The 23,647-nt window shown below is 44.4% G+C and overlaps 1 protein-coding gene across 1 annotated transcript in view; it reads left to right on the top strand.

Moving 5' to 3' along the window:
• LCP1 (lymphocyte cytosolic protein 1) overlaps positions 1 to 2,534 on the top strand; it is a 69,250-nt gene extending 66,716 nt beyond the window's left edge. The window contains exon 16 of the mRNA XM_070409152.1: positions 677 to 2,534. Within this exon, the coding sequence (XP_070265253.1) occupies positions 677 to 809 (133 nt within the window). The 3' untranslated portion in view covers positions 810 to 2,534. The remainder of the gene's footprint in view (positions 1 to 676) is intronic.
• The last annotated feature ends 21,113 nt before the right edge of the window (positions 2,535 to 23,647 follow it).

Below are 23,647 nucleotides of genomic sequence, written 5' to 3'. Positions count from 1 at the left end.
TAAGTTACTGGATAATAAACAAAGTGAATGAAAGAAGTGACAGGTAGTAATGTAGGCACGTTTGAAAATAGATTAAGCTAATTATCTTCTATAGCTATAAATAGAGCAAAAATGTTCTGATGCAACTATGATCATTTTATGTGGAAAATGTATAATATAAAACTCTGGCTATTCTAGTGTTATTGCAACATAAATAAATACATGTATATGTGCACAAGAACTGGAATGGAACAAGGAATAAAATAATTGATTTGTAATGTCAAAGTATTGAAATATAGTCTGTAAACTTTTGTAGGTGAAATATAGACTGCTAACTTTTCCTAGCACACATTCTTCTCCAGTTTGATGACTCTTTTCTACTGCTATATAGCCCAAGAAAATACTCATGATGAAAGCATCCAAAGTGGCAGGAGCTAGGAAAATATCTAAGGACAAGTAATACATTTGGTATAGTAGACAGCAAGTCTGATGGAGTCAGGAGTTTTATCAAGCCAAGATTTGCCCATAAAAGTGAGAGGATGTCAGTGACTGGCTCTAACCATACCAGGAGTGAGCTTTGTGTTATATATAGTTTGCAGTAGTGTACGGTATAGAATGATTATACCAATATCCTGAGGGTCCCCTTCATACTTTGTTGCTCTGGCTCTTCTCATTCTTCTTGTTTTCTCCCTTTTAGGTATGCCATCTCTATGGCCCGAAAAATTGGAGCAAGAGTGTATGCCCTTCCAGAAGACCTGGTTGAAGTGAACCCCAAAATGGTCATGACAGTGTTTGCTTGCCTCATGGGGAAAGGAATGAAGAGGGTGTAAGGCCCAGTGGAGTGGGGCTGGAGGTGGCACACCTGACTGCTCAGCACTAGATGCTCCTAGGAAGCACAGAGATGATTCAAGCCATTCCAAACTTTTCAACTTGGTGACATCATACAAGATTCCAAAAAAAGTGTATATTTGTTCAGCCAGGTAGCCTCTCCTGTAGTTAACAAAAAGTGCTTCATTCTTTGCAAAAGATCCAATTCCTTACAAATATTTTTTTACCATTGAATTTATTGCTTCTTTGAAAATCTAGAGAAAAAAAGAACTTATTTTCCTGGTACCATTCCTGCTTCCTGCCATTAGTCAAGTATAGAAGCTGCAGTGTTATTAATTTTAATATAGTCTTTCAACCAGCTTAATTTGGCTGCGTTTTTGTTTAAGGTGAGGATCAGCAGAGGAAATCATCAAACCAGTCCCAAAACCTGTTTCTGGAGGCCAGCCTTTGATCTGTGACAAGCCTCTCTTTCTGTTCCCCTACTCCTTCACTCTACTTCCCTGTGACTTTGCTATCCACCCTCTCAGAACTGTGCCTTTTCCGTGACCCACCACTGTAGACCATTCCTGCCTCTGGGCCATTTGGAGCATCTGACAAATCAGTCAGGCTACTGGGGTCCTAATAGTCTCCAGGAACCTGTAGGAAAGTAAGACTCATCATCAGAGCTTTTCCTCAGAACTAGGGTCCCATTTGTAATCAGTTTTTAGTTTTCTTTTCAGCCAGTAGGAAGCCTTCTGTTTTTAACCCTAAGATTTGTGCTCATACCAGATCTAACATTTTTATTTATTTATTGTTTTGTTTTGTTTTGTTTCTAACACCTTTAATATTATGCTCTTGGTTAGATCCAAGCAGAATGTAATTGAGCAGCAAACCACCAGGGGCCAGCATGAAGCCACAAAAAAGCATCTATCTATCCTTTGGTGCTGCCTCTCCATGTCCTGAGCCCTGCATGTTAGTCCTAGTTATCATGGCATGCCTAAATATCTGGGGAGTGGGAACAATCCTGCTCTGCTTTAATTTGCTCTGAGATCTTAATGTATCTGATTGCTGCCAGGCCATATTATCAATGTTTACTTTTTTGGTACTGTAAAAGCTTTTTACAACCCCCAAACTCCCAGGGGACAATATGTGCCAATGAACAGGGACCCCAGCTTATCCCCCATCACCGACACACACACACACACACACACACACACACACACACACACACACACCCCTACCCATACCTAGTCATATGTCAAACTGGATAAGAACTGGCTAAGTTGCTTTACAAAGATCTAATTTACTGGGTATTTAAAGAATTTCTAAATAAAACCAAAGCGACAGTGTGAATTTGAGCAAACCTAATAGGTTATACAATTTCATGTAAAGCTACTGAAAGCTAAAAAACAACAGGACATTATGAACCAACGCTAGACTTTCTCTATAGTGCTGAAAGGGCCCATCGGTGAGGTATCTTCTTTAGCGGTGGTATGTCATGAAACTTAGCTATTTCTCAAAGCAATTGGAAATATCACCCCAAATCTGTTCCTTGGCAGTGGGCTCAGGAAGCCAATGTGTGGCTTCTGTGGCATCTGAATGCTAAGTGGTTGGTTTTATCTTACTCTGCACTTAATGTAGCCTCCGATGATTCTCTTCCATTTGCTTGCAGGAAGAATGTTACCGCCTTAATTGAAAATGAAGCTAATGTTCAAAATCTCTCCAAATAAAATGTTCCTTTTATTGCATGTCCTTTGATGGTTTTATAACTTATTCATTCATTCATTCAGCCAGCACTCATTGAGTGCCTAATTGAGTGGCAGACACTATGCAAAGTTTGGGGAATATGCCTATAAGTGAGACAGGCATTGCAGTCCATTGATCAGGAAGTGCAGTAAGTGATTAATAAGGGCAGGGTCAGACTTGAGCTTAGAGAAAACAGTCTAAGAAATATTTTGGTTGAAAACTGAAGAATAGGTTGGAGGTAGTTTGACAAAGCAAAGGCTAAAATTAGAGTGGAGACACAAGTTCTCAGAAACACACTGAACCCAGTCGTGAACAAAAGCCAGATTTGGATATTGATGCCACACAGCTTTTAGCATAATTTGAGAAGGAATCTTTTGGATTGGCAGTGCCAAGGGTCTCCTCCCTAGCCTGGCTGGGCCTCACTTTGGCAGGCTGAGGGAAGGGATGTTGCTGAGGTATTCTGCTGCAGTGGCTCCCCGCCAGGTGGGCTGCTGTGACGGAAAAGCATCTATGTAGCATGGTCACTTTCTTACCAGGAGGCCGGGCTTTTGTGCGTAAGCTGTGTGTCCTGGCTGCACTAGCAGCAGCTTTTGGCGATGGCTCATTCCTGGCCAGAACATTCCTGCAGCTCTGCACTTCCCTACAAATAAAGGGGTTACAAATAGTAACTGTTTTTTGCGCAAGACTGCACTGATAGGTCTCCTGAACGAGTTCTGGATAGCAGAATAAGTACTCTCAAGAAAGGAAAACCAAGACTCTCCTGAAGAAGAAAAGGACAAAGGAATGCAGCAATCTCAGCATGATCATTTTTCAAATTTAAAGTTTATTGCTACATTTTAAATAGTCAGTCCAAGTATGGCATCAAGAATTAAAATTGTACCAAAGGGTCCACAATGGAAAGTAGGCCACCTTCCCACCCCCATGTCTAGTGGTGTGCTTTGAAGCCAATTTTGTGAGCCTATGGTTAAACCATTGTTTGCTTGAAATTGCCCATGATGGGGGTAGTTACACCACAGATATAATCTAACTCTATAAATGGGAGCTTTTTTAAAATCTCCAGAGAGTTAGTTTATCAACCACCAGTATCTCTGTCCTAGTCCTCCAGTTTCCCTTCTAGTCAACAACTACTGTTACCAACTTCTTTCGTATTCTCCTAGTAATATTCTCTGCACATTATACATGCACACCTTTTTAAATTACAAACTATATTACAAACTTACTTATTACACATCATTCTGCGACTCACTTTTTTCACTTATCGCATCTTGGAGACTGTGCCATATTTGTACATGTTAATCTGCCTCAATCTTTTCAACAGATGCTTAGTAGTCTTAGTGGCTCATAAAGAGATATTTAAGCTTTCCTCAGTGCATAATAGTTTCCAGTGGTTCTCAACCTTCTGGCCCTTTAAATACAGTTCCTCATGTTGTGACCCAACCATAAAATTATTTTCGTTGCTACTTCATAACTGTAATGTTGCTACTGTTATGAATCGTAATGTAAATATCTGATATGCAGGATGGTCTTAGGCAACCCCTGTGAAAGGGTTGTTCGACCACCAAAGGGCTCGCGACCCACAGGTTGAGAACCTCTGGTTTAAATCATTTGCCTTAGCGCATAAGGCCACAATAATATTATACCCACTTCTTGTGCACACAATGTTAATTTTAACTTGATAGGTACTTATCAAGTTCCTACTCTAGTAAAGGTATTGAACATTGGACAGCAAAACATAGAAACATAGATTCTCCTCTTAAGTTTCCTCAAATTATTTGACAAAGAACCATGAACTGAGATGGCCCCTCAAGCTGATTCCAAATTCTCCACTTTATGTCTAAGGAGACATGTTAATCCAGCAAGGAGATAATGTGCACGTGTGCATGCATACACACAAAACATAATAAAAAGCAGAATGTAATAAATGCTATAACAAAGTTGTAAACGTTTGGGAGCTCGTGGAAAATTAGCTCTGAATGAAGGGTTTGCAGAAGTTTTGTTCTAACCTTTGGCCATGTGGATGAAATGCCAGCAGCGTTCTCTTAGTGAACTTTGCATTGTTTTGCCCAGCACATCCCTGCCAGCCTCATGACCCACAGACCAGAGCAGATGCTCAGAACAAGTTAGCAGCCCAGACTGATTCTCTTGCAAAATCCAGTCACTGAGGGTTTCCTAATAAAATTCCAGTAATTAAACTCTCAGCTGCCAAACACTGCTCTTTACTCAGTGTTCTCTCCTTCCATTTCTGAAAGACAGTTCACCAACTGAGTCTGTGCATGGGTGACAGAAAAAAAAATCGTGTAAATATTTTCTCATGTCTAAAGTCTACGTGTATTTAATAACTCACCGTATGTGAGGCACAAAAACATAGTCTAGTCAATATTTACTATCTCACCATTAACTTAGCAAAATGGCAGTAACATTTATCTTATCAGGTTTGTCAAAATTGAGGAGTTCCAGCTATACGAGTATTTTGGTTAAAATAGAGCTATCATACATCAAGAGAAGTAGAATGGGACAACGGGGTGCCAGTGACCCAGGCAGAGCTGAGGCACTGGAAGGAGAAGTGCCCACCCACCCCTCCTATAAGCTATGGGCACCATCCCCAATATGAGTCTGTTTAAACCATCCTGACCGGGACCGGGAAACTCCTACAGAACCCAGCCCAAAGAGGGCATACAAGTGGCCAATAGACATACGTAAAAATGTTCAATGTCACTAAGCATCCAAGAGATGCAAATTAAAATGATAATGAGATATCACCTCACACCTGCCAGAATGGCTACCATCAATAAATCAACAAACAGCAACTTCTGGAGAGGATGTAGAGAAAAGGGAACCCTAGTGCACTGCTGGTGGGAATGCAGACTGGTGCAGACACTGTGGAAAACAGTATGGAGTTTCTTCAAAATTAAAAATTGAATTGCCTTTTGACCCTGCCATCCCACTTTTGGGAATAGATCCTAAGAATACTGAAACACCAATCAGAAAGAATATATGCACCCCTATGTTTATAGCAACATTATTTACAATAACTAAGATCTGGGAACAGCCCAAGTGCCCATCAGTAGATGAGTGGATAAAAATGCTATGGCACATGCACACAATGGCATACTATGCGGCTGTTAAAAAGAAGGATCTCTTACTCTTTGAGACATCATGGAGGGACCTGGAGAGTATTATGCTAAGTGAAATAAGCCAGTCAGAGAAAGACAAGTATCTCATGATCTCACTTATATGTGAAATCTAGGGGAAAAATTTGACAAACAAAAAGGGTCTAGAGGCATGGAACAGACTGACAGATCTCAGAGGGGAGGGTTGTGGGGAAGACAGAAGAGATCAACCAAAGAACTTATATGCATATATGCATAACCCATGGACACAGACAATAGTGTAGCGAAGTTCTATGGTAGAGCCAGGGCTGGGTGAAGGGGGAAATTGGGGGTAAAATAGGGGACATATGTAGTACTATCAACAATGAAAAATGAACTTTTAAAAACAGAGGATTAGAATGCATGCACATACTTAATTCTGAATCTATGTGTAACCTAACATGAAAGTTGATGACTCAGTAGTCTTTTCTGGACTTGGCTGTCCCATGAGCCCACTTTACTAGTCCCAAATGTTTAAACTTCCTTGCTCTAAGTGTGGTTCTCAGACCAGAAGCACCTTGAGGCTGATTAGAAATGCAGTCTCAGCCCCCACCCCAGTCCTACTAAATCAGAATCTGCATTTTAATAAGATCCCAAATTAATTTGTACACACATTAAAGTTTGAAAAACACTGTCCTAAAAAAATAGAAGTTGTCTTAAAAGATCTTCAGCTGACAGTTACATTAATTAGCTGTAAATTAAATTACACTTTCTCAATTACACTAGACTTGAGAGATTAAAATAACTTTTCCCTGTTCTCCCATCCGCAATATCCATTTGAAATAGAGTGGCTCTCCTTCCATTTGGGTGCACCCAGCCTTGGCCTTTGCTGTCTCCCTCCCCCTTAGTCCCTCTCTTCCTGGTGGCACCCATTCCCAGAAAGTGCTACATCTTCCTGGTCCTGCTAGGTACAATTAAGGTGTTTCTTAGCACAACCTCTTGCTGGCTGCCTATGACTTCCACTTTAATGCATCTGACCCGGTGGCATATCACTTAAGTCTTCCCTCCTTTCATTACCTACATCAAAACTACTGGCTTTTACTCCCACAGTCTCTGGAGCAATCTCTCTATGACTTCCAGTGACAGCTAGGAAACTTAGTAAACCAGATTGTCCCAGGGGTTGGGGTTCATGGCCCTTCAGTGTCTACTCTTTTCTGCCCCAACACATGCACTTCGCAATGATTTTTTGGGAGTGCAGCTTCATCATTGTTATCTTTGCCAATTCCCTAATGACAAAGAGAGAAAGAGGAGAGTGTTTTCCAAGTGAACAACTCTAATGATCAAAGGTCCAGAGGATGGAAGAAGTTCGTTATATTTGAGGAACTGAAACACTAGTATGACGATGGGGAGTGAGAATTGTCATATGAACTAGTGAAAGGTTTGAGTGATTCTCGGGCGTTAGGGTGCTTAGGAATCACCTAGGGAACTTGTTAAAATACAAAATTTCCTGATTCCCTCTTGAGATTCAATGCCCATAGGTCTTTGTCCTCAAGAATTTCCACAAACACCCTAAGCGATTCTGTGACTCACAGACCACCCTTAGAGAACCACTGGTCCCGACCAGCTGTTCTAAATACTGGCTGCACATTGGAATCATCTCAGGAGCTTAAAAAATGCTGATGCCTATACTCCTCCCTCTAGATTCTGTTATAATTGATCTGATGTTCCACCAGGGCAGCTGGGTATTTAAGATCCCCAAATGACTCTAATATGCAGTCAAATTTGAGAACAGTGGCCTATGGCCTGGAGTGCTCTTCAAGGGGCAGGGCTGGGTGGAGCATCTTTAAAAGTGGAGAGACTGATAAAAGGGAGTAGTGATTTACAAAAAGGAAATGAAGGATTGGAAGTTTCCAAAGACAAACCTTGCTTTCTTCACAATGTAACTATCTAGTCAACACACATTTGCCTGTCTGGGTGCCAAGTAACCCTCTTCATGCCCCGAGCCTCAGGCTCCATCTTAGAAGCCAAAGCAAGGGAATCAGAACCTGGGACAACGTTTTCTGCCCTCAAGCTTCAAATCCCCCTCCTCAGTGACTTCTGAGATATCATCATCCTTCTCAGAGAGGAAAACATAAGGGGGCCAGATATGCCAGACCTTTGTGCAAATTATAACACTGCTTCACTCTCCATGAATAACCATGAGAGATAATGTTTGGAGGGGAAAACATGTATAATTATGTGTCTTCAGAACCTCCCAAGATTATGCAGTTTTAATGGCTGAATAGTTTTGAAAGGAAAACTTATAAATTGAGCTGCACCTAAACTCATAATAAAATGCCATTAAATGAATTGCCTCTCTCAGTGCTTACCTAACAATAAGCCTGTGCTGCATGTCTAAGTCAGGCCACCCAAGAAGGCAATGACATTGGCCCTTATCCTTGGGCCCTTCCATTTGAGAGGAAGGCAAAACAGAGAACTCCTCAAAGGGGAGGTTATCTTCTCAGACAGTCTTATAAAAGGCTCTTGAAGAAACACTTGCCATATTGTTTTTACCACCTAATACTCCAAGTTGGCTGGAGAACAAATGTACAAATTATCTGAGTTCCAGGTGGCATAATTCAATCGGATAGATCTCCAGGCCTAGATTGCCTTCTGGGGCACTGATTCATCACCTATCTCTCTGGGAGCAGCAGAGAAAGAGGTCCAGCTGTCTCCATAGTCACAGTGAGCTGGATAAGGCTCCAGGCACAGAATATGTTGCCCATCAGCTCCCTCCCAGGATTATCTTTTTAATGTAAATGGGACAGAGCACCTGTTTTGTCAGTTTCAAATGTTATGTCACTGAATTCTCACAACAGCCCTCAGAGGTAGGTTTTAATCCATTTTGAGTTAATTCTTTTATATGCTATAAGAAGGTGGTCTAGTTCATTGTTTTGTATGTATCTGTCCAATTTTCCCAACACCATTTGTTGAAAAGATTGTCTTTATCCCATTATATATTCTTGCTTCCTTTATTATAGATTCATTGAACATATAGAAGTAGGTTTATTTCTGGGCTCTCTATTCTGTTTCATTGATCTATACATCTGTCTTTATGCCAGTACCATACTGGTTATTTACTTAGAGACCCAGTGCATGAATTCGTGCACTGGTGGGGTATGGCCGGCCCGGCCCCACTCAGCAGATCTGGGCCGGGACTGTCAGAGGAGGAGATGACGGGAGTTTGGTTGACCAGCCTGCCCCGATTGGAGCCCAATCAGAGACAGGCCGGCTGGGAGGAGGGGCCGCGGGCAATTGGCCAGCCAGCCCTGCCCCCAATTGGGGTGGGGGGGCCAATTGAGGGTGGGCCGGCCCTAGGGAGGGGCTTTGGGTGGTGGGCCAGCCAGACCCACCCCCGATTGGTGCAGGGGGGCCTATCAGGGGCAGAGCTGGCTGGGAGGAGGGGCCATGGGTGGTTGGCCAGCCGGCTCTGCCCCTGATCAGAGTGGGAGGGCTGATCGGGGGTGGAGCTGGCTGGGGGGGGGGGGGGGGGGCGTGGGCATATTGGGGTATAGGGGCCCATTGGGGGTAGGGCTGGCTAGGGGGAGGGGCTGCAGGGGGTTGGCCATCCAGCCTCGCCCCCTATTGGGGTATGGGTGCAATCAGGGGTGGGGCCATCCAGGGGGAGGACCTGTGGGCAGATTGGGGTAGTCAGGGCCCATTTGGGGTGGGGTTGACCAGGGGGAGGGGCTGCAGGAGGTTGGCTGGCCGGCCCTGCCCACTATTGGGATGGGGGTGGTGATCAGGAGTGGGGCCAGGTGGGGAGAGGGGCTGCGGGCCAATCGGGGTGGGGCGGGCCTATTGGGGGCAGGGCTGGTGGGGGGGAAGGGTCATGGGGGGTTGGCTGCCTGACCCACCCCCTGATCCCTGATTGGCCAGTTCACTGGCCGCAGTGGGCATCATAGTGATCGGTCATTCCAGTCATTATGGTGTTCTGGTCTCTGGCTTTTCATATATATATATATTAGAGGCCAGGTGCATAAAATTTGTGCATGGGAGGGGGGTGTCCCTCAACCCGGCCTGCACCCTCTCTAACCCGGGACCCCTTGGGGGATGTCCAACTGCTGGTTTACCTCCAGTCAGACATCCCTTTCGCAATCCGGGACCACTCACTCCTAACCACTCACCTGCCTGACGGCCTGATCCCCCTAACTGCTCTCCCCTGCCATCCTGATCTCCCTAACTGCTCTCCCCTGCCGGCCTGATCACCCTCAACTACCTTTGCCTTGGCCCTGACACCATGGCTTTGTCCAGAACGATGTCCACTCTAATTAGCATATTACCCTTTTATTAGTATAGACTAGTAGCCCGGCGTACGAAATTCGTGCACTGGGGTGGGTGGGGGAGGAAAGGGGCCCCTCAGTCTGGCCTTCACCCTCTCCAATCTGAGACCCCCTCAGGGAATGTCCAACTACCTGTTTGTGGCCACACTTCTAACGGATAACAGCTCCATTGTTGTTTCTTTCTTATGCTTAAAACCATTGGAATTAGTAGTTATTCAAAGTGTGTACACATTTTGGGGGGACACCCTGTATATCTCTAGTCAGCGGTGAAAGAAACCAACAGCAGATTTGGAACCCCCAAACAGGGAACCTCGCTCACTCCCCACATGTCTCCCCACATCACTTTCCGCCTTCGTGGGCAGCAGGAGAATCAACGTTTTCTCTCATTAATTCAGAAAAGCACTTCCTGTCACCCACTGCCTGGCAGGAGTGCGCTAGGCCCCAAGCAAGCGAGGCTCAGTCAGGGCAGCCTTCACTCATGGGTGCTGGCACCCAAAGTGCACATTCCTCCTCTACAGTCGCCCCGACTATCCCACTGTTTCACTGAGAGGACGGAATTCCTCTCTGCCTCTGGGCTCTTGATCTTGAACACTGACCGAAGGCACCTCAGCCAGGGCCGCCCGCACCCACCAGGTGTGTCTGTCTGCACCTGCTCCTGCCTCAGCACCTGCATTAACCCCCCAGAGGTGATCTCGTAGGTGCACTGGCCTCCGTGGGAACAAGGCATCACCACTCCGCCCTCTCACTATCATCTCACAGGCGCCCACTCTCAGCACCCAGAACACCCAGACACTCTCCAAAGGATGTGAGCGCATCAGAGGGGATGTGTGCACATCCTGTGGGGGTGTTAGGCATGCCGGGTTGATGGAAGTGCGGTGGAGAGGCGGGGGGAACTTGTGCATGCCTTGGTTTGCAACTGTTGCAGGCGCGAGAGGGTGACAGTGTGCTGGGGGATGTTCGCATGCCAGGGGGTATGTGCACACCGGAGGCCTCTGGCTTTGCAGATCCACAAACCCCCATGGTGCGGCCAGGAGGACGTCAGTCTGGCCCGCTACGGTGGCTGTCCCTGCGATCCTGCACCTTCTGGGCCAGGAGGCGGATCTTGCACAGCCACTCCTGGGCACTGATGGCCTGCAGGTGCTACTTCAGCTCAGCCTGCAGGCTCCACTTGGCGCCTCACAGCTGTCACCACTGCCATGTGGGGAGTACAGGCCGCCCTCCACTGGCCTGCCTCCCCTGTCCAGAGGCTCTCTGCACCGCTCACCTGCCCAGAGTGACTGAAGCTGGACGGAAGCCAGGTGTCCTGCCCTGCCCAACCCTGGCCGATCTGCCCCTGTGCGAGCTGCCGCCCCGCCGGGAAGGGTCATGGATCCGGGTCCCGGGACCGCGGACAGTCTCAAGCGCTGCCCCCCACCCGTCAGGGTCACAGATCCGTGTCTTGGTCCCATGGACAGCCTCAAGCACTGCCCCCCGCCCAGCAGGGTCACAGATCCCAGTCCCAGACTGTGGACAGCCTCAAGCACTGCCCCCTGCCCAGCAGGGTCACAGATCCGGTCCCGGACCTCGGACAGCCTTTCCCGCTGCCGCCTGCCTTCAGTATGCAAATCAGCCGCCATCTTGTTGCTTCAGTGTGGGGGTCCCCACTGGTGTGCCTCACCAGTCTGGGTGAGGGGATGATGGCTGTTTTCAGGCTGGGGAGCAACTGAGGCTCCCAACCTCTCCTTTTTTTCTTTTTCTTTTTTATTCTGGCATTTATTTACCTTCTATGGCTGTCACTGGAGCTGAGAGCCAGTTTTAGCTCTGAGGCTCAGCTCCAGCTATGAGACTTCCCCTGCTGAAAGCAGGGATCTGGGTTTGTTTGGGTTCTATAATTGTAACATTGTTGCAATCCTGCTGGCTGAAGCCCGGCTGGCTGAAAGCAGGTTTCTGGGGAATGGTTACCTTCTATATTTGCAACAATGTTTCTTAGAGTTGCAGCTCAGAGGCCGGCAGCAGCAGGAGGGGAACCTTGGCTTCACCCGTCACTGGAGCAAGCAAGCCTCCTGTTTGCTTCAGGTGCCTGGCTGCCGGCCACCATCTTGGTTGGCAGTTAATTTGCATATCTCCCTGATTAACCAATGGGAAGCGTTCGGGGCCACGGTCAATTTGCATCTTTCTCTTTTATTAGATAGGATAGAGGCCTGGTGCATGGGTGGGGGCCGGCTGGTATGCCCTGAAGGGAGTCCCACATCAGGGTGAGGGTCCCCTTGGGGGCAGGGCTGGCCTGGGCCAGGGGCCTGGAGTGGATTGCAGGCCGGCCACACCCCAATCAGGGTGGGAGGTTCCCACTGGGGGACAGGGCCGGCCTGGGCGAAGGGCCACTGGGGATTTGCAGGTCGGCCATGCCCCCATAGGAGTGGGGGTCTCTGCTGGAGGGGTGTGGCCAGCCTGGGTGAGGGGATGATGGCCGTTTGCAGGCTTGCCACTCCCCCATCGGGGTGAGGGTCCCTGCTGGGGGGTGTGGCCGGCCTGGGTGAGTGGCTGAGAGCCATTTGGAATCGGTTTGTAGGCTGGCCAAGCCCCTGGCTTTGTCCAGAAGGTCTCTGGAAGGTCTCCCGGTCTAAATAGCATTTTACTCCTTCATTAGTATAGACTAGAGGCCTGGTGCACAAAATTTGTGCACTGGAGGGGTGTCCCTCAGCCCAGCCTGCATCCTTTCCAATCTGGGACTTGTCAGGGGATGTTCTACGGGATCAGGCCAAAACCGGTAATCGGACATTCCTTTCACAATCCGGGACCGCTGGCTCCTAACCACTCGCCTGCCTACCTGACTGATTGCCCCTAACCGCTCCCCTGCTGGCCTGATTGATGCCTAACTACTCCCCTGCCAGCCCAATTACCCCCAGCTGCCCTCCCCTGCAGGCCTGGTCCCCCCAACTGCCCTCCCCTGCAGGCCCAGTCTCCCACAACTGCCTTCCCCTGCTGGCCTGATCACCCACAACTGCCCTCTCCTGCCGGCCATCTTGTGGCAGTCATCTTGTGATGATGTGAGGGCGGCCAGCTTGTGGTGGCCATCTTGTGACCACTTGGGGGTGGCCATCTTGTGATGACATGGGGGTGGCCATCTTTGTGGCGACCATCTTGTGATGACATGGGGATGGCCATCTTGTGGCAGCCATCTTGTGATGACGGCCATCTTGTGGCGGCCATCTTGTGATGACGCAAGGGCGAGATGCCACCTAGGCTTTTATTAGTATAGATAGATAGCATTATCATATAGCATGATATCAGGTAGCGTAATACCTCCAACTTTGTTCATTTTCAAGATTTCTGTGGCTATTCAGGATCTTTTGTGATTCCATATAAATTTTAGAATTATTTGTTCCAATTTTATGAAAAATGCCATTGGCAGGGATTGTATTAAATCTACATATTTCTTTGAGTAATACGGACACTTTAATGATGCTAATTCTTTCTTGGAATAGTTTGAGTAAGATAGGCGTTAGTTCATTTTTGAATATTTGGTAAAATTTACCTGTGAAGCCATCTGGTGCAGAACTTTGGTTTGTTGGGAGGTTTTATTTATTACTGATTTGATTTTGTTAGTAGTAATCTATCTGTTTAGATTTTCTGTTTCTTCTTGATTCAGTCTTGGAAGATTGTATGTTCCTAGGAATTCCTCCATTTCTTCCAGATTGTCCAATTTGTTAGTATATAATTGTTCATAGTATTTTCTTATACTCTTTTGTGTTTCTGTTATGTCAGTTGTCATTTCTCTTTTATTTCTGCTTTTACTAGTATTTATATGGGTTGCCTCTCTCTTTTTCTTGATAAGTCCAGTTAAAGTTTTTCAATTTTGTTTATCTTTTCAAGGAACCTGCTCTTGCTTTCATTGATCTTTTGTATTTTTTTAGTCTCAATGTCATTTATTTCCACTCTGATCTTCATTATTTCTTTCTTCTCACATTTGACTTTGTTTTTTTTAAATAAATCTTTATTGTTCAGATTATCACAGTTGTTCCTCTTTTTCCCCCCCATAGCTCCCCTCCACCTGGTTCCCACCCCACCTTCTGCCCTTACTCCCCCCCCCACTGTTCTCATCCATAGGTGTATGATTTTTGTCCAGTCTCTTCCCACACCCCCTACACCCCTTTCCTCCTGAGAATTGTCAGTCCACTCCCTTTCTATGCCCCTGATTCTATTATATTCACCAGTTTACTCTGTTCATCAGATTTTTTATCCACTTGATTTTTAGATTCACTTGTTCATAGATATGTAATTGTTGTTCATAATTTTTATCTTTACCTTTTTCTTCTTCTTCCTCTTCTTAAAGAATACCTTTCAGCATTTCATATAATACTGGTTTGGTAGTGATGAACTCCTTTAGCTTTTTCTTATCTGTGAAGCTCTTTATCTGTCCTTCAATTCTGAATGATAGCTTTGCTGGGTAAAGTAATCTTGGTTGTAGGTTCTTGCTATTCATCACTTTGAATATTCCTTGCCACTCCCTTCTGGCCTGCATAGTTTCTGTTAAAAAATCAGCTGACAGTCATATGGGTACTCCCTTGTAGGTAACTAACTGTTTTTCTCTTGCTGCTTTTAAGATTCTCTCTTTGTCTTTTGCTCTTGGCATTTTAATTACGATGTGTCTTGGTGTGGTCCTCTTTGGATTCCTCTTGTTTGGGTTCTCTGCGCTTCCTGGACTTGTAAGTCTATTTCTTTCACCAGGTAGGGGAAGTTTTTTGTCATTATTTCTTCAAATAGGTTTTCAAATTTTGCCCTCTCTCTTCTTCTGGCACCCCTATAATTTGGATGTTTGTATGCTTAAATTTGTCCCAGAGGCTCCTTACACTATCTTCATATTTTTGGATTCTTTTTTCTTTTTGTTTTTCTGGTTGGGTGTTTTTTGCTCCTTCGTATTTCAAATCTTTGACTTGATTCTTGAGATCCGCTAGTCTGCTATTGGATCTCTGTATATTATTCTTTATTTCAGTCAGTGTATGCTTAATTTTTAGTTGGTCCTTTTTCATATCCTCGAGGGTCTCACTAGATTTATCAAGGGTCTCGCTAAATTTATTGGCGGTTTCTAGAAAATTCTTTAAAAACCTTATAACCATGGTTTTGAACTCTACATCCAGTAGTTTGCTTTCCTCCATTTCTGTCATTTGTGACCTGTTTCTTTGTCTCCGCATTTTGGCTGCTTCCCTGTGTTGATAGAGTGGCTTTCTTTGCTAGGTGTCCTATAGGGCCCAGTGGCTCAGCCTCCCCAATTACCTGAGGTGGAGCACCCCTTTGTGGGCTGTGTGCACAGTCTTGTTGTAGTTAAACCTTGATTGTTGTTGGTATCACTGGGAGGAATTGACCTCCAGGCCAATTGGCTGTGAGAATCAGCTGTGTCTACAGTGGGAGAACTTCTGTGCTGGAGACACCCTTCTGGGGCAAGACTTGCTTCAGAGGGGCTTTGGTACTCTCTGAGTCTGCCCCCTGAGTGTGTGCCTTATGGATCTGAGGATTTATAATCTGGATGGTCCCACTCTGACCACTGGTTAAACTGGCTCTTGGATCTCTAAGGAGGTGCTAATTTAGCCTCTGCCTGAGGCTACCCAGCAGGAGCTATGGAGATATCTGCAGATTCCTCTTCTTTGTTTGGGGTTTGGAGGTGCCCAGATGAGGCCCAGCTGTGAAGCAATGCAAGCTGCTGTGGGGCCTTGGGCCTTCTTTTGGATGTTTTGGGTCTTTCTGACCCAGCTGCAGTTTGTTAGGTAATTTTAGATTGCAAAGGGCCAGCCATTCATATGCAAAAGCCTTGAGCACAGCTTGGGTGGGGCGGAGTCTCAGGGAATCAACAGGGTGGAGCAAACAGCTATGGCTGATCCTCAGCCCTGCCCTAAGAGGCCCTGGGTCTTAGTGTCCCGCGGTAATCGCTGCAAGCACCTCTGAGAGAAAGCCGCCCTGGAGTTCTGCCCGATGCCAGACAGTCCAGTTTCTCCCCTTATTGGTCTGGGTCCCCAGAGACTTGCCTGGAACTTGAGTTCAGAGCAGTTGGGAGCTTATGTCTCCCTCCCAATTGAAAAAGACAACCACATCCTCAGTTGCCAGCCCTTTCCGTGGGCGACTCAGTACCTCTGCACTTTACTTCCACACTTCCTCTGAGTCTCAGTGTGCTTTTCTCTTTCCTTCTAGTTGTAGAATTTCCCCTCAGTCAGCTTTCCTGTGGTTCTAGGTGATGTCCATTTTGTCTTTTAGTTGTAGTTTTGAAGTGGTTGTGCGCTGCAGCAATTTCAGGTGTTTACCTATGCCGTCATCTTGGTTTCTCCCTTGATTTTGTTTTTTGCTCTTCTTCCAGTTCCCTTAGGTGTAAGGGTAGAGTATTTATTTGAGATTTTTCTTGGTTTTTTTAATATAAGCCTATATTGTCACAAATTTCCCTCTTAGGACCACTTTCTCTGTGACCCATAGGGTTCCAGTCATTATGTTTTCATTTTTATTTGTCTCAAAGTATATTTTGATTTGTTCCTTGAGCTCATTGTTAACTCATTCATTGTTTAGTATGGTGTTACCTAGCTTGCATTTATTTGTGTTCTTTGTTTATTCTCATAATTGATCTCTAGTTTCACCCATTGTGGTCAGAGAACATGCTTGATATGATTTCAATCTTCTAAAATTTACTGAGACTTGTTTTGTGGTCTAACATGTGGTCTATGCTAAAAAAAGTTTTATGTGGACTTTTAGAAAAATGTATATTCCGCTTCTTTGGAATAAAATGTTCTAAAGGTGTCAATTAAATTCATCTGGAACAATATGTCATTTAAGGCCATTGTTTTCTTATTGATTTTCTGTCTGGAAAATCTATCCATTGATATCAATGCGTGTTAATTAGGACTAATTAGGACTGTACTACTGGTAGTCTCTCCTTTTATGCCTCTCAATATTTGCTTTATATATTTAGGTTCTCCTATGTTGAGTGCAAAAATGTTTACAAAGCTTATATCTTATTGTTGGATTGATTTCTTTATCATTATGGACTATTTTTCTTTGTCTCTTATTATAACCTTTGTTTTAAAGTATATTTTGTCTGATAAAAGTATTGCTACCCAGTTTTTTTCATTTCCATTTGCATAAAATATTTTTTCCATCCCTTTACTTTCAGTCTGTATGTGTCCTTTTTTTTTTGGCATTACAAACACTTTTTTTAATGACAACATAATGTAAATTTATACAAATTATAGGCTAGAATATAATGAATATAAAAATCCCTCCAGCTAATGGTTTAAAAAGCATCACTTAACAAAAAGAAATCTGATTCAAGTTACTAATGAACTCAAGGCTTCCATGATGATAATTACACACAGCTTTCAATGTACCACATCTAAAGCCCATCCGTATTTAGGGCACTATTCAAGATGACAGCATATCCAATGACTTTAGTGACTTAAAGATTTTGACACTTTTAAGCATGATGTCAAGACACATCTAATTCTAACAGGTTCACAATGCAAAACTTAAACAAGAATATGTGAATTTTTTGCAAACAGTAAGGCGCTGTGCAGATGTTAACTATTGCTATTACTAATGTTCAGTAAGAAAAACAAACACTAGTCTCTATAACTGACCAATATGACTTGTAGAATATCTTAAAAGGAATGCAGGAATTACTTTTAAGTACGCATAGCAACAAAACAGACAAGAAAACCATGGCCAGGAGAGATGGTAATTTTAAGAATTCTAGACTATTTTGTTGTTGTTGTTAATCCTTACCAGAGGATATTTTTCCCATTGATTTTTAGAGAGAAGGGAGGGAGGGAGGGACGGAGGGAAGAAGAGAAGGAGAGAGAGAGAAAGGGTGAGAGAGAGAGAGAGAGAAACAGCTATATAAAAGAGACACACATCTATATAAGAGAGACACATCGATTAGTTGCCTCCCACACGAGCCCCAACCAGGGCCAGGCTCGAACCTGCAACCCAGGTACATGCCCTTGACCAGGAATCAAACCTGCAATCCTTTGGTGTGTGGGCCAACATTCTAACCACTGAGCAACACTGGCAAGGGCAAGAAATACTATTTTAATAAATATATAAGGTTTTAAGCTATTCATAGATTACATGTAATATTTATCATTAGGTCCCTAAAGTCCCTGAAAATAACTTATTTTCTCAGATGGTGTTTTCCCCTGCAAAAAAAAAAAAATTTAAAAAGTCGCTCAGGTATTAATGTGCTGCTTCACCCAGCTCTTGTAAAATTTATGTTATATATAAGAGATGGATCTGGCCCTAGCTGATTTGGCTCAGTGGATAGAGCATCGGCCTGTGGACTGAAGGGTCCTGGGTTTGATTCTAGTCAAGGGTACATGCCCGGGTTGTGGGCTCTATCCCCAGTAGGGGGCGTGCAGGAGGCAGCCAATCAATGATTCTCTCTCATCATTCATGTTTCTCTCTCTCCCTCTCCCTTCTTCTTTGAAATCAATAAAAATATATAAAAATAAATAAAATAAAATAACTGCAAAAGCAGTCCTGAGAGGTAAGTTCATAGCACTACATGCCTACCTCCAGAAACAAGAAAAAGAAAAAGGTCCAATAAATAATTTAAACCTCCAACTAAAAGAATTAGAAAGAGAACAAGAAAATTCTATAATAAGTAGAAGGGAGGAATTAATTACGATCAGCATAGAGACTAAATAAGAAATACAAAACATCAATGAAGCAAAGAGCTGGTTCTTTGAAAAGATAAATAAGATTGATGAACCTTTAGCCAGATTCATCAGGAAACAAAAAGAGAGGACACAAATGTATAATGTCAGAAATGAAAAAGGTGAAATAATAACTGATACCACAGAAATGCTAACGATTGTAGGAAAATATTACAAACAACTATATACCAACAAATTGGACAACCTGGGCAAATTGGACAAATTCCTAGAAACATATAATTTTTCAAATCTGAGCCAGGAAGAATCAGGAAATCTGAATAGACCAAGACAACTAATGAAATTGAAGCAGTAATCCAAAAAATCAACGCAAACAAAAGTCCTGGAACAGATGGCTTCACAGGGGAGTTTTACCAAACATTCAAAGAAGAACTAACACCTATTCTCCTCAAAGTATTTCAAATAAGTAAAGAGGAAGGAAGACTTCCAGGCTCTTTCTTATGAGGCCAGCATTATTGTAATTTCAAAACAAGATAAAAACACTACAAAGATAGAAAATTACAGGCCAATATCCCTGATGAACACAGATGCTAAAATCCTCAACAAAATGTTACAAATTGGATCCAGCAAAATATACATATACATATATATATATATATATATATATATATATATATATATATGAGGCCCGGTGCACAAAAATTTGTGCACTCGGGGGGGGCGGTCCCCCAGCCCGGCCTGTGCCCTCTCACAGTCTGGGACCCCTCGGGAGATAACGACCTGCTGGCTTAGGCCTGCTCCCAGGTGGCAGAGGGCAGGGCCCAATCCCTAGGTGCAGCCCCTGGTCGGGCTCAGAGCAGGGCCGATTGGGGAGTTGGGGCGTCACCCCATCATGCACAGAGCAGGGCGGATCGGGAGGTTGCAATGCCACCCTCAGTCACGCTCAGGATAGACTGATTGGGGGGTTGGGGCACTGCCCCCTGTCACACTCAAGGCAGGGTCAATGGGGAGGTTGCGGCGCCACCCCCTGTCACGCACAGAGCAGGGCCCATCAGGGGGTTGAGGCGCTGCCCCCTGTCACTCACAGAGCAGGGCCCATCAGGGAGTTGAGGAGCTCCCCGCTGTCACTCACAGAGCAGGGCCGATAGGGGAGCTGGGACACCGCCCCCTGTCACACACAGAGCAGGGCGGATCAAGGGGTTGGGGCACTGCACCCTGTCACACTCAGGGCAGGGCCAATGGGGAGGTTATGGCTCTACCCTGTCACACACAGAGCAAGGCCCGTGGAGGGGGATTGGGGCGCCACACTCTATTACCCACAGAACAGGGCCGATCAGGGGGTTGGGGCGCCACCACTGTCACACTCAGGGCAGGGCCGATGGAGAGGTTATGGCTCTACCCTGTTACACACAGAGCAGGGCCGTTCAGGGGGTTGGTGCACTGCACCCTGTCACACACAGAGCAGGGCAGTCGGGGGATTGGGGAGCTCCCCCCTATCAGGCACAGAGCAGGGCTGATCAGGAGGTTTGGGCGCTGCCCCCTGTCACGCTGATCCCGGTGCCGGGAGCCTCGCTGCTCCGCTGATCCCGGTGCCGGGAGGCATATTACCCTTTTACTATATAGGATAGAGGCCTGGTGCATGGGTAGGGGCCGGCTGGTTTGCCCTGAAGGGTGTCCTGGATAAGGGTGGGGGTCCCCACTGGGGTACCTGGTCAGGCTGGCTGAGGGGCTGAGGGCTGTTTTCCCACTGGCAGTTGACTAAAAGCTCCCAACTGCTCCTTGTTTTCTTTTTTTTTTTTATTCTGGGCCAGCTTTAGCTCTGAGGCCTCGCTGCTGAAAACATGGATACAATGTTGCGGTCCGGGGCTGACTGACAGCCGGTTTTGTTTAGCTTCTTATTTGCAACATAGTAATAGTTGCTTAGAGTTGCAGTTGAGAGGCCGGCAAGTGAGGCGGGGGTGGAACGTTGGAGTCTGCAGTTCCTGGAGCAAGCAAGCCTCCCTGCTCGCTTCAGTGCATGGCTGCCGGCCGCCATCTTGGCTGACAGTTAATTTGCATAAGGATACGCTGATTAGCCAATGGGAAGGGTAGCGGTCGTACACCAATTACCATGTTTCTCTTTTATTAGTGTAGATATATACTAGAGGCCCGGTCGGGGTGAGGGGCTGAGGGCCGTTTTCAGGCTGACAGGTGACTGAAGCTCCCAACCTCTCCTTTTTTTCATTTTTTTTTTATTCTAGGATTTATTTACCTTCTATGGCTGTCACTGGAGCTGAGAGCGGGCTTTAGCTCTGAGTCTCGGCTCCAGCTCTGAGACCTCAGCTGCTGAAAGCAGGTATCTGGGCTTTGTTTAGCTTCTATAATTGAAACACTGTTGCAACTACAGCTCTGAGGCCCGGCTGCCTGAAAGCAGGTTTCTGGGGTTTGTTTAGCTTCTATAATTGCAACATAGTTGCTTAGAGTGCAGCTCAGAGCTGGGCTGTGGCAGGCGGGGAACTTTGGCTTCCTCCATCACTGGAGCAAGCAAGCCTCCTGTTCACTTCATTGCCTGGCTGTCGGTCACCATCTTGGTTGGCAGTTAATTTGCCCTGATTAGCCAATGGGAAGCATGTCGGAGTACGGTTAATTACCATGTTTGTCTATTATTAGATAGGATATATATATATCTGGGATATAACTGCTCTGATTAAAAAGACTAGAATAGAAAACTTTCTGGGTGATAAAAATAATCTATTTCCAGGATTGTTTATACTCCCTAAGTGTGTAAAAATAAACATTCAAATATAAATTCCTATCATACACATTTTATAAAACAGTAGTAAAAACAAATTTAAAGAGAATTTACACAAACCTATTAATTAAAGTATAACTTCATTGTTGAACAACAGAGCACAGTGTGCTGTTTAAAGAGTTGCTCAGAAAGCACAGGCTGATCTGCAGGGGCTTTTAGGGAACAGGCCAGTGTCCAGGCAGCTAGATTTGCTTTGCTGTCAAAATTCTTCAATAAATGAGTTTGTAGAAAATGGATGAAATTCAGCTTACTTTTCCCATGAAATAATGCAATGAAACATTCCTATTACATAGGCATTACACTTTATTTGAAATTTCTCAGTGACATTACGATGAATTTCAACATCCACAATTTAAGCAATTTTTTATAGGAATTTACAACCCAAAATCTAATGACTTGGTACTTTCATGATAGTTAGGAAAAGTATTCCAGTGAGAAATATAGTTTAGGTTTGCTTCACTGTGTACATCTTAACATATCCAGAAAAGTAAAACTCAAAAACAACCAAAAGACAAAATGCTATGAAACCTTTTTGTTGTAAAATAAACAATTTTTCTCAGAATAATGTATAATTAAACATACTTATTTGTAACCAATTTAATATTTCCAAATTCTCATTTGCAAATGAAAGGCTCAAAATTTAAAATTGATGATGCAAACAATTGTAATAGAAAGAGCAATTTTAAGAATTTTTTCAACTTTATTGAAAGCATCAGTATCCCAGACACATTTACCATTTTTAATGAAATTTTTTAAAAATATTTTATTGATTTTTTACAGAGAAGAAGGGAGAGAGATAGAGAGTTAGAAACATCGATGAGAGAAAAACATCGATCAGCTGCCTCCTGCACATCTCCTACTGGGGATGTGCCCGCAACCAAGGTACATGCCCTTGACCGGAATCGAACCTGGGACCTTTCAGTCCGCAGGCCGACGCTCTATCCACTGAGCCAAACTGGTTTTGGCTTTAATGAAATTTTTGAAAAATATTTTTAGAGAGAGAAAATGGGAGAGGGTGAGAGAGAAATATTGATATGAGAGGGTATTATCAATTGGCTGCCTCTTGCACATCCCTACAGGGATCATGCCCTGAGTAGGAATCAAACCAGCAACCTTTCGGTGCGCAGGATAATGCCCCACCAACTGAGCCACACTGGCCACGGCCTGCATTTACAATTTAAAAAAAAAATTTAATGTTATCAAAAGTGGTGTTCACTCTAATCCTCTTCGTTTTCACACTACTATCCTGAGTCTTTATTCCAGGTCACATACAGTAGAAAGGGAAACAGCACCAAGTGAATGGTGACCACTATAACAACTGCAGTATAAAAATAGCTGTCCCTATTGCAAATTTCAAAGGCATCTTCAAAAATATAAGATTTATGGTAAAATATAACCCAATAGGTATAGTGATCATTAAAGCAGTGGTAGGGGGGGAAGGGTGTGTTCAGGTTAGATGATAATGAACCCTCATTTTCAGTATTGCGCTGCTGCAGTGCCTTTAGCAGAGCTTTGTTAAGGTGTTTCATGGTGGCACGGGCCTGCAGCAAATCCCCAGAGGAGGGCTTGGTTATGCAGCCATGCTGAGTTGGCTCCACTGGCCACCAGTGGAGGCAGGAGTAGAGGCTCTGTGTAAGTTCTTTGCTCTGAAGTAGGTCTCTTGTTGGCAGCTTATGTATAGGCCTTGTTTTCTTATCCATTCAGCTACCCTACATCTTTTAATTATAGCATTTAATCCTTTTACATTTAAAATTATTGTTGACAGATACATAGTTATTGCCATTTTATTATTCATATTTTTAATAGTTTTTCCTTTTTTCATCTCAAAAAAGTCCCCTTAACATTTCTTATAATCCTGGTTTGGTGGTGATAGACTCCTTCAGCTTTTCTTGTCTGGGAAGCTCTTTATGTGTTATTTAATTCTAAATGATAGCTTTTCTGGGTAAAGTAATCTTGGTTATAGGTCCTTGATTTTCATCATTTTGAGTATTTTGTGCCAATTTCTTCTGACCTGCAAAGTTTCTGTTGAGAAATTAGCTGACAGTCTGATGGGAGATGCCTTTTAGGTAACTAATTGCTTTCTTCTTGCTACTTTTAAGATTGTCTGTCTTTAAACTTTGACATTTTAATTATGATGTGTCTTGGTGTGGGCCTCTTTTTTTAAGATTTTTTAAAATTGCAAAGAGTATGGGGCTTTATTTTTTTTAATATATTTTTATGGATTTCAGAGAGGAAGGGAGAGGAAGCCAATGGAGAGTGAGGTTCTGCAGTGGTGGGGTCCCTTGACCT

Source organism: Myotis yumanensis, unplaced genomic scaffold, assembly GCF_028538775.1.
Source record: "Myotis yumanensis isolate MYYU_CA2020_CCGP unplaced genomic scaffold, mMyoYum1.0.hap1 SCAF_3, whole genome shotgun sequence".
Classification (NCBI taxonomy): Eukaryota; Metazoa; Chordata; class Mammalia; order Chiroptera; family Vespertilionidae; genus Myotis; species Myotis yumanensis.
The sequence above is the reverse complement of the archived record's forward strand: the minus strand, read 5'-3'. Positions and strand labels throughout refer to the sequence as shown.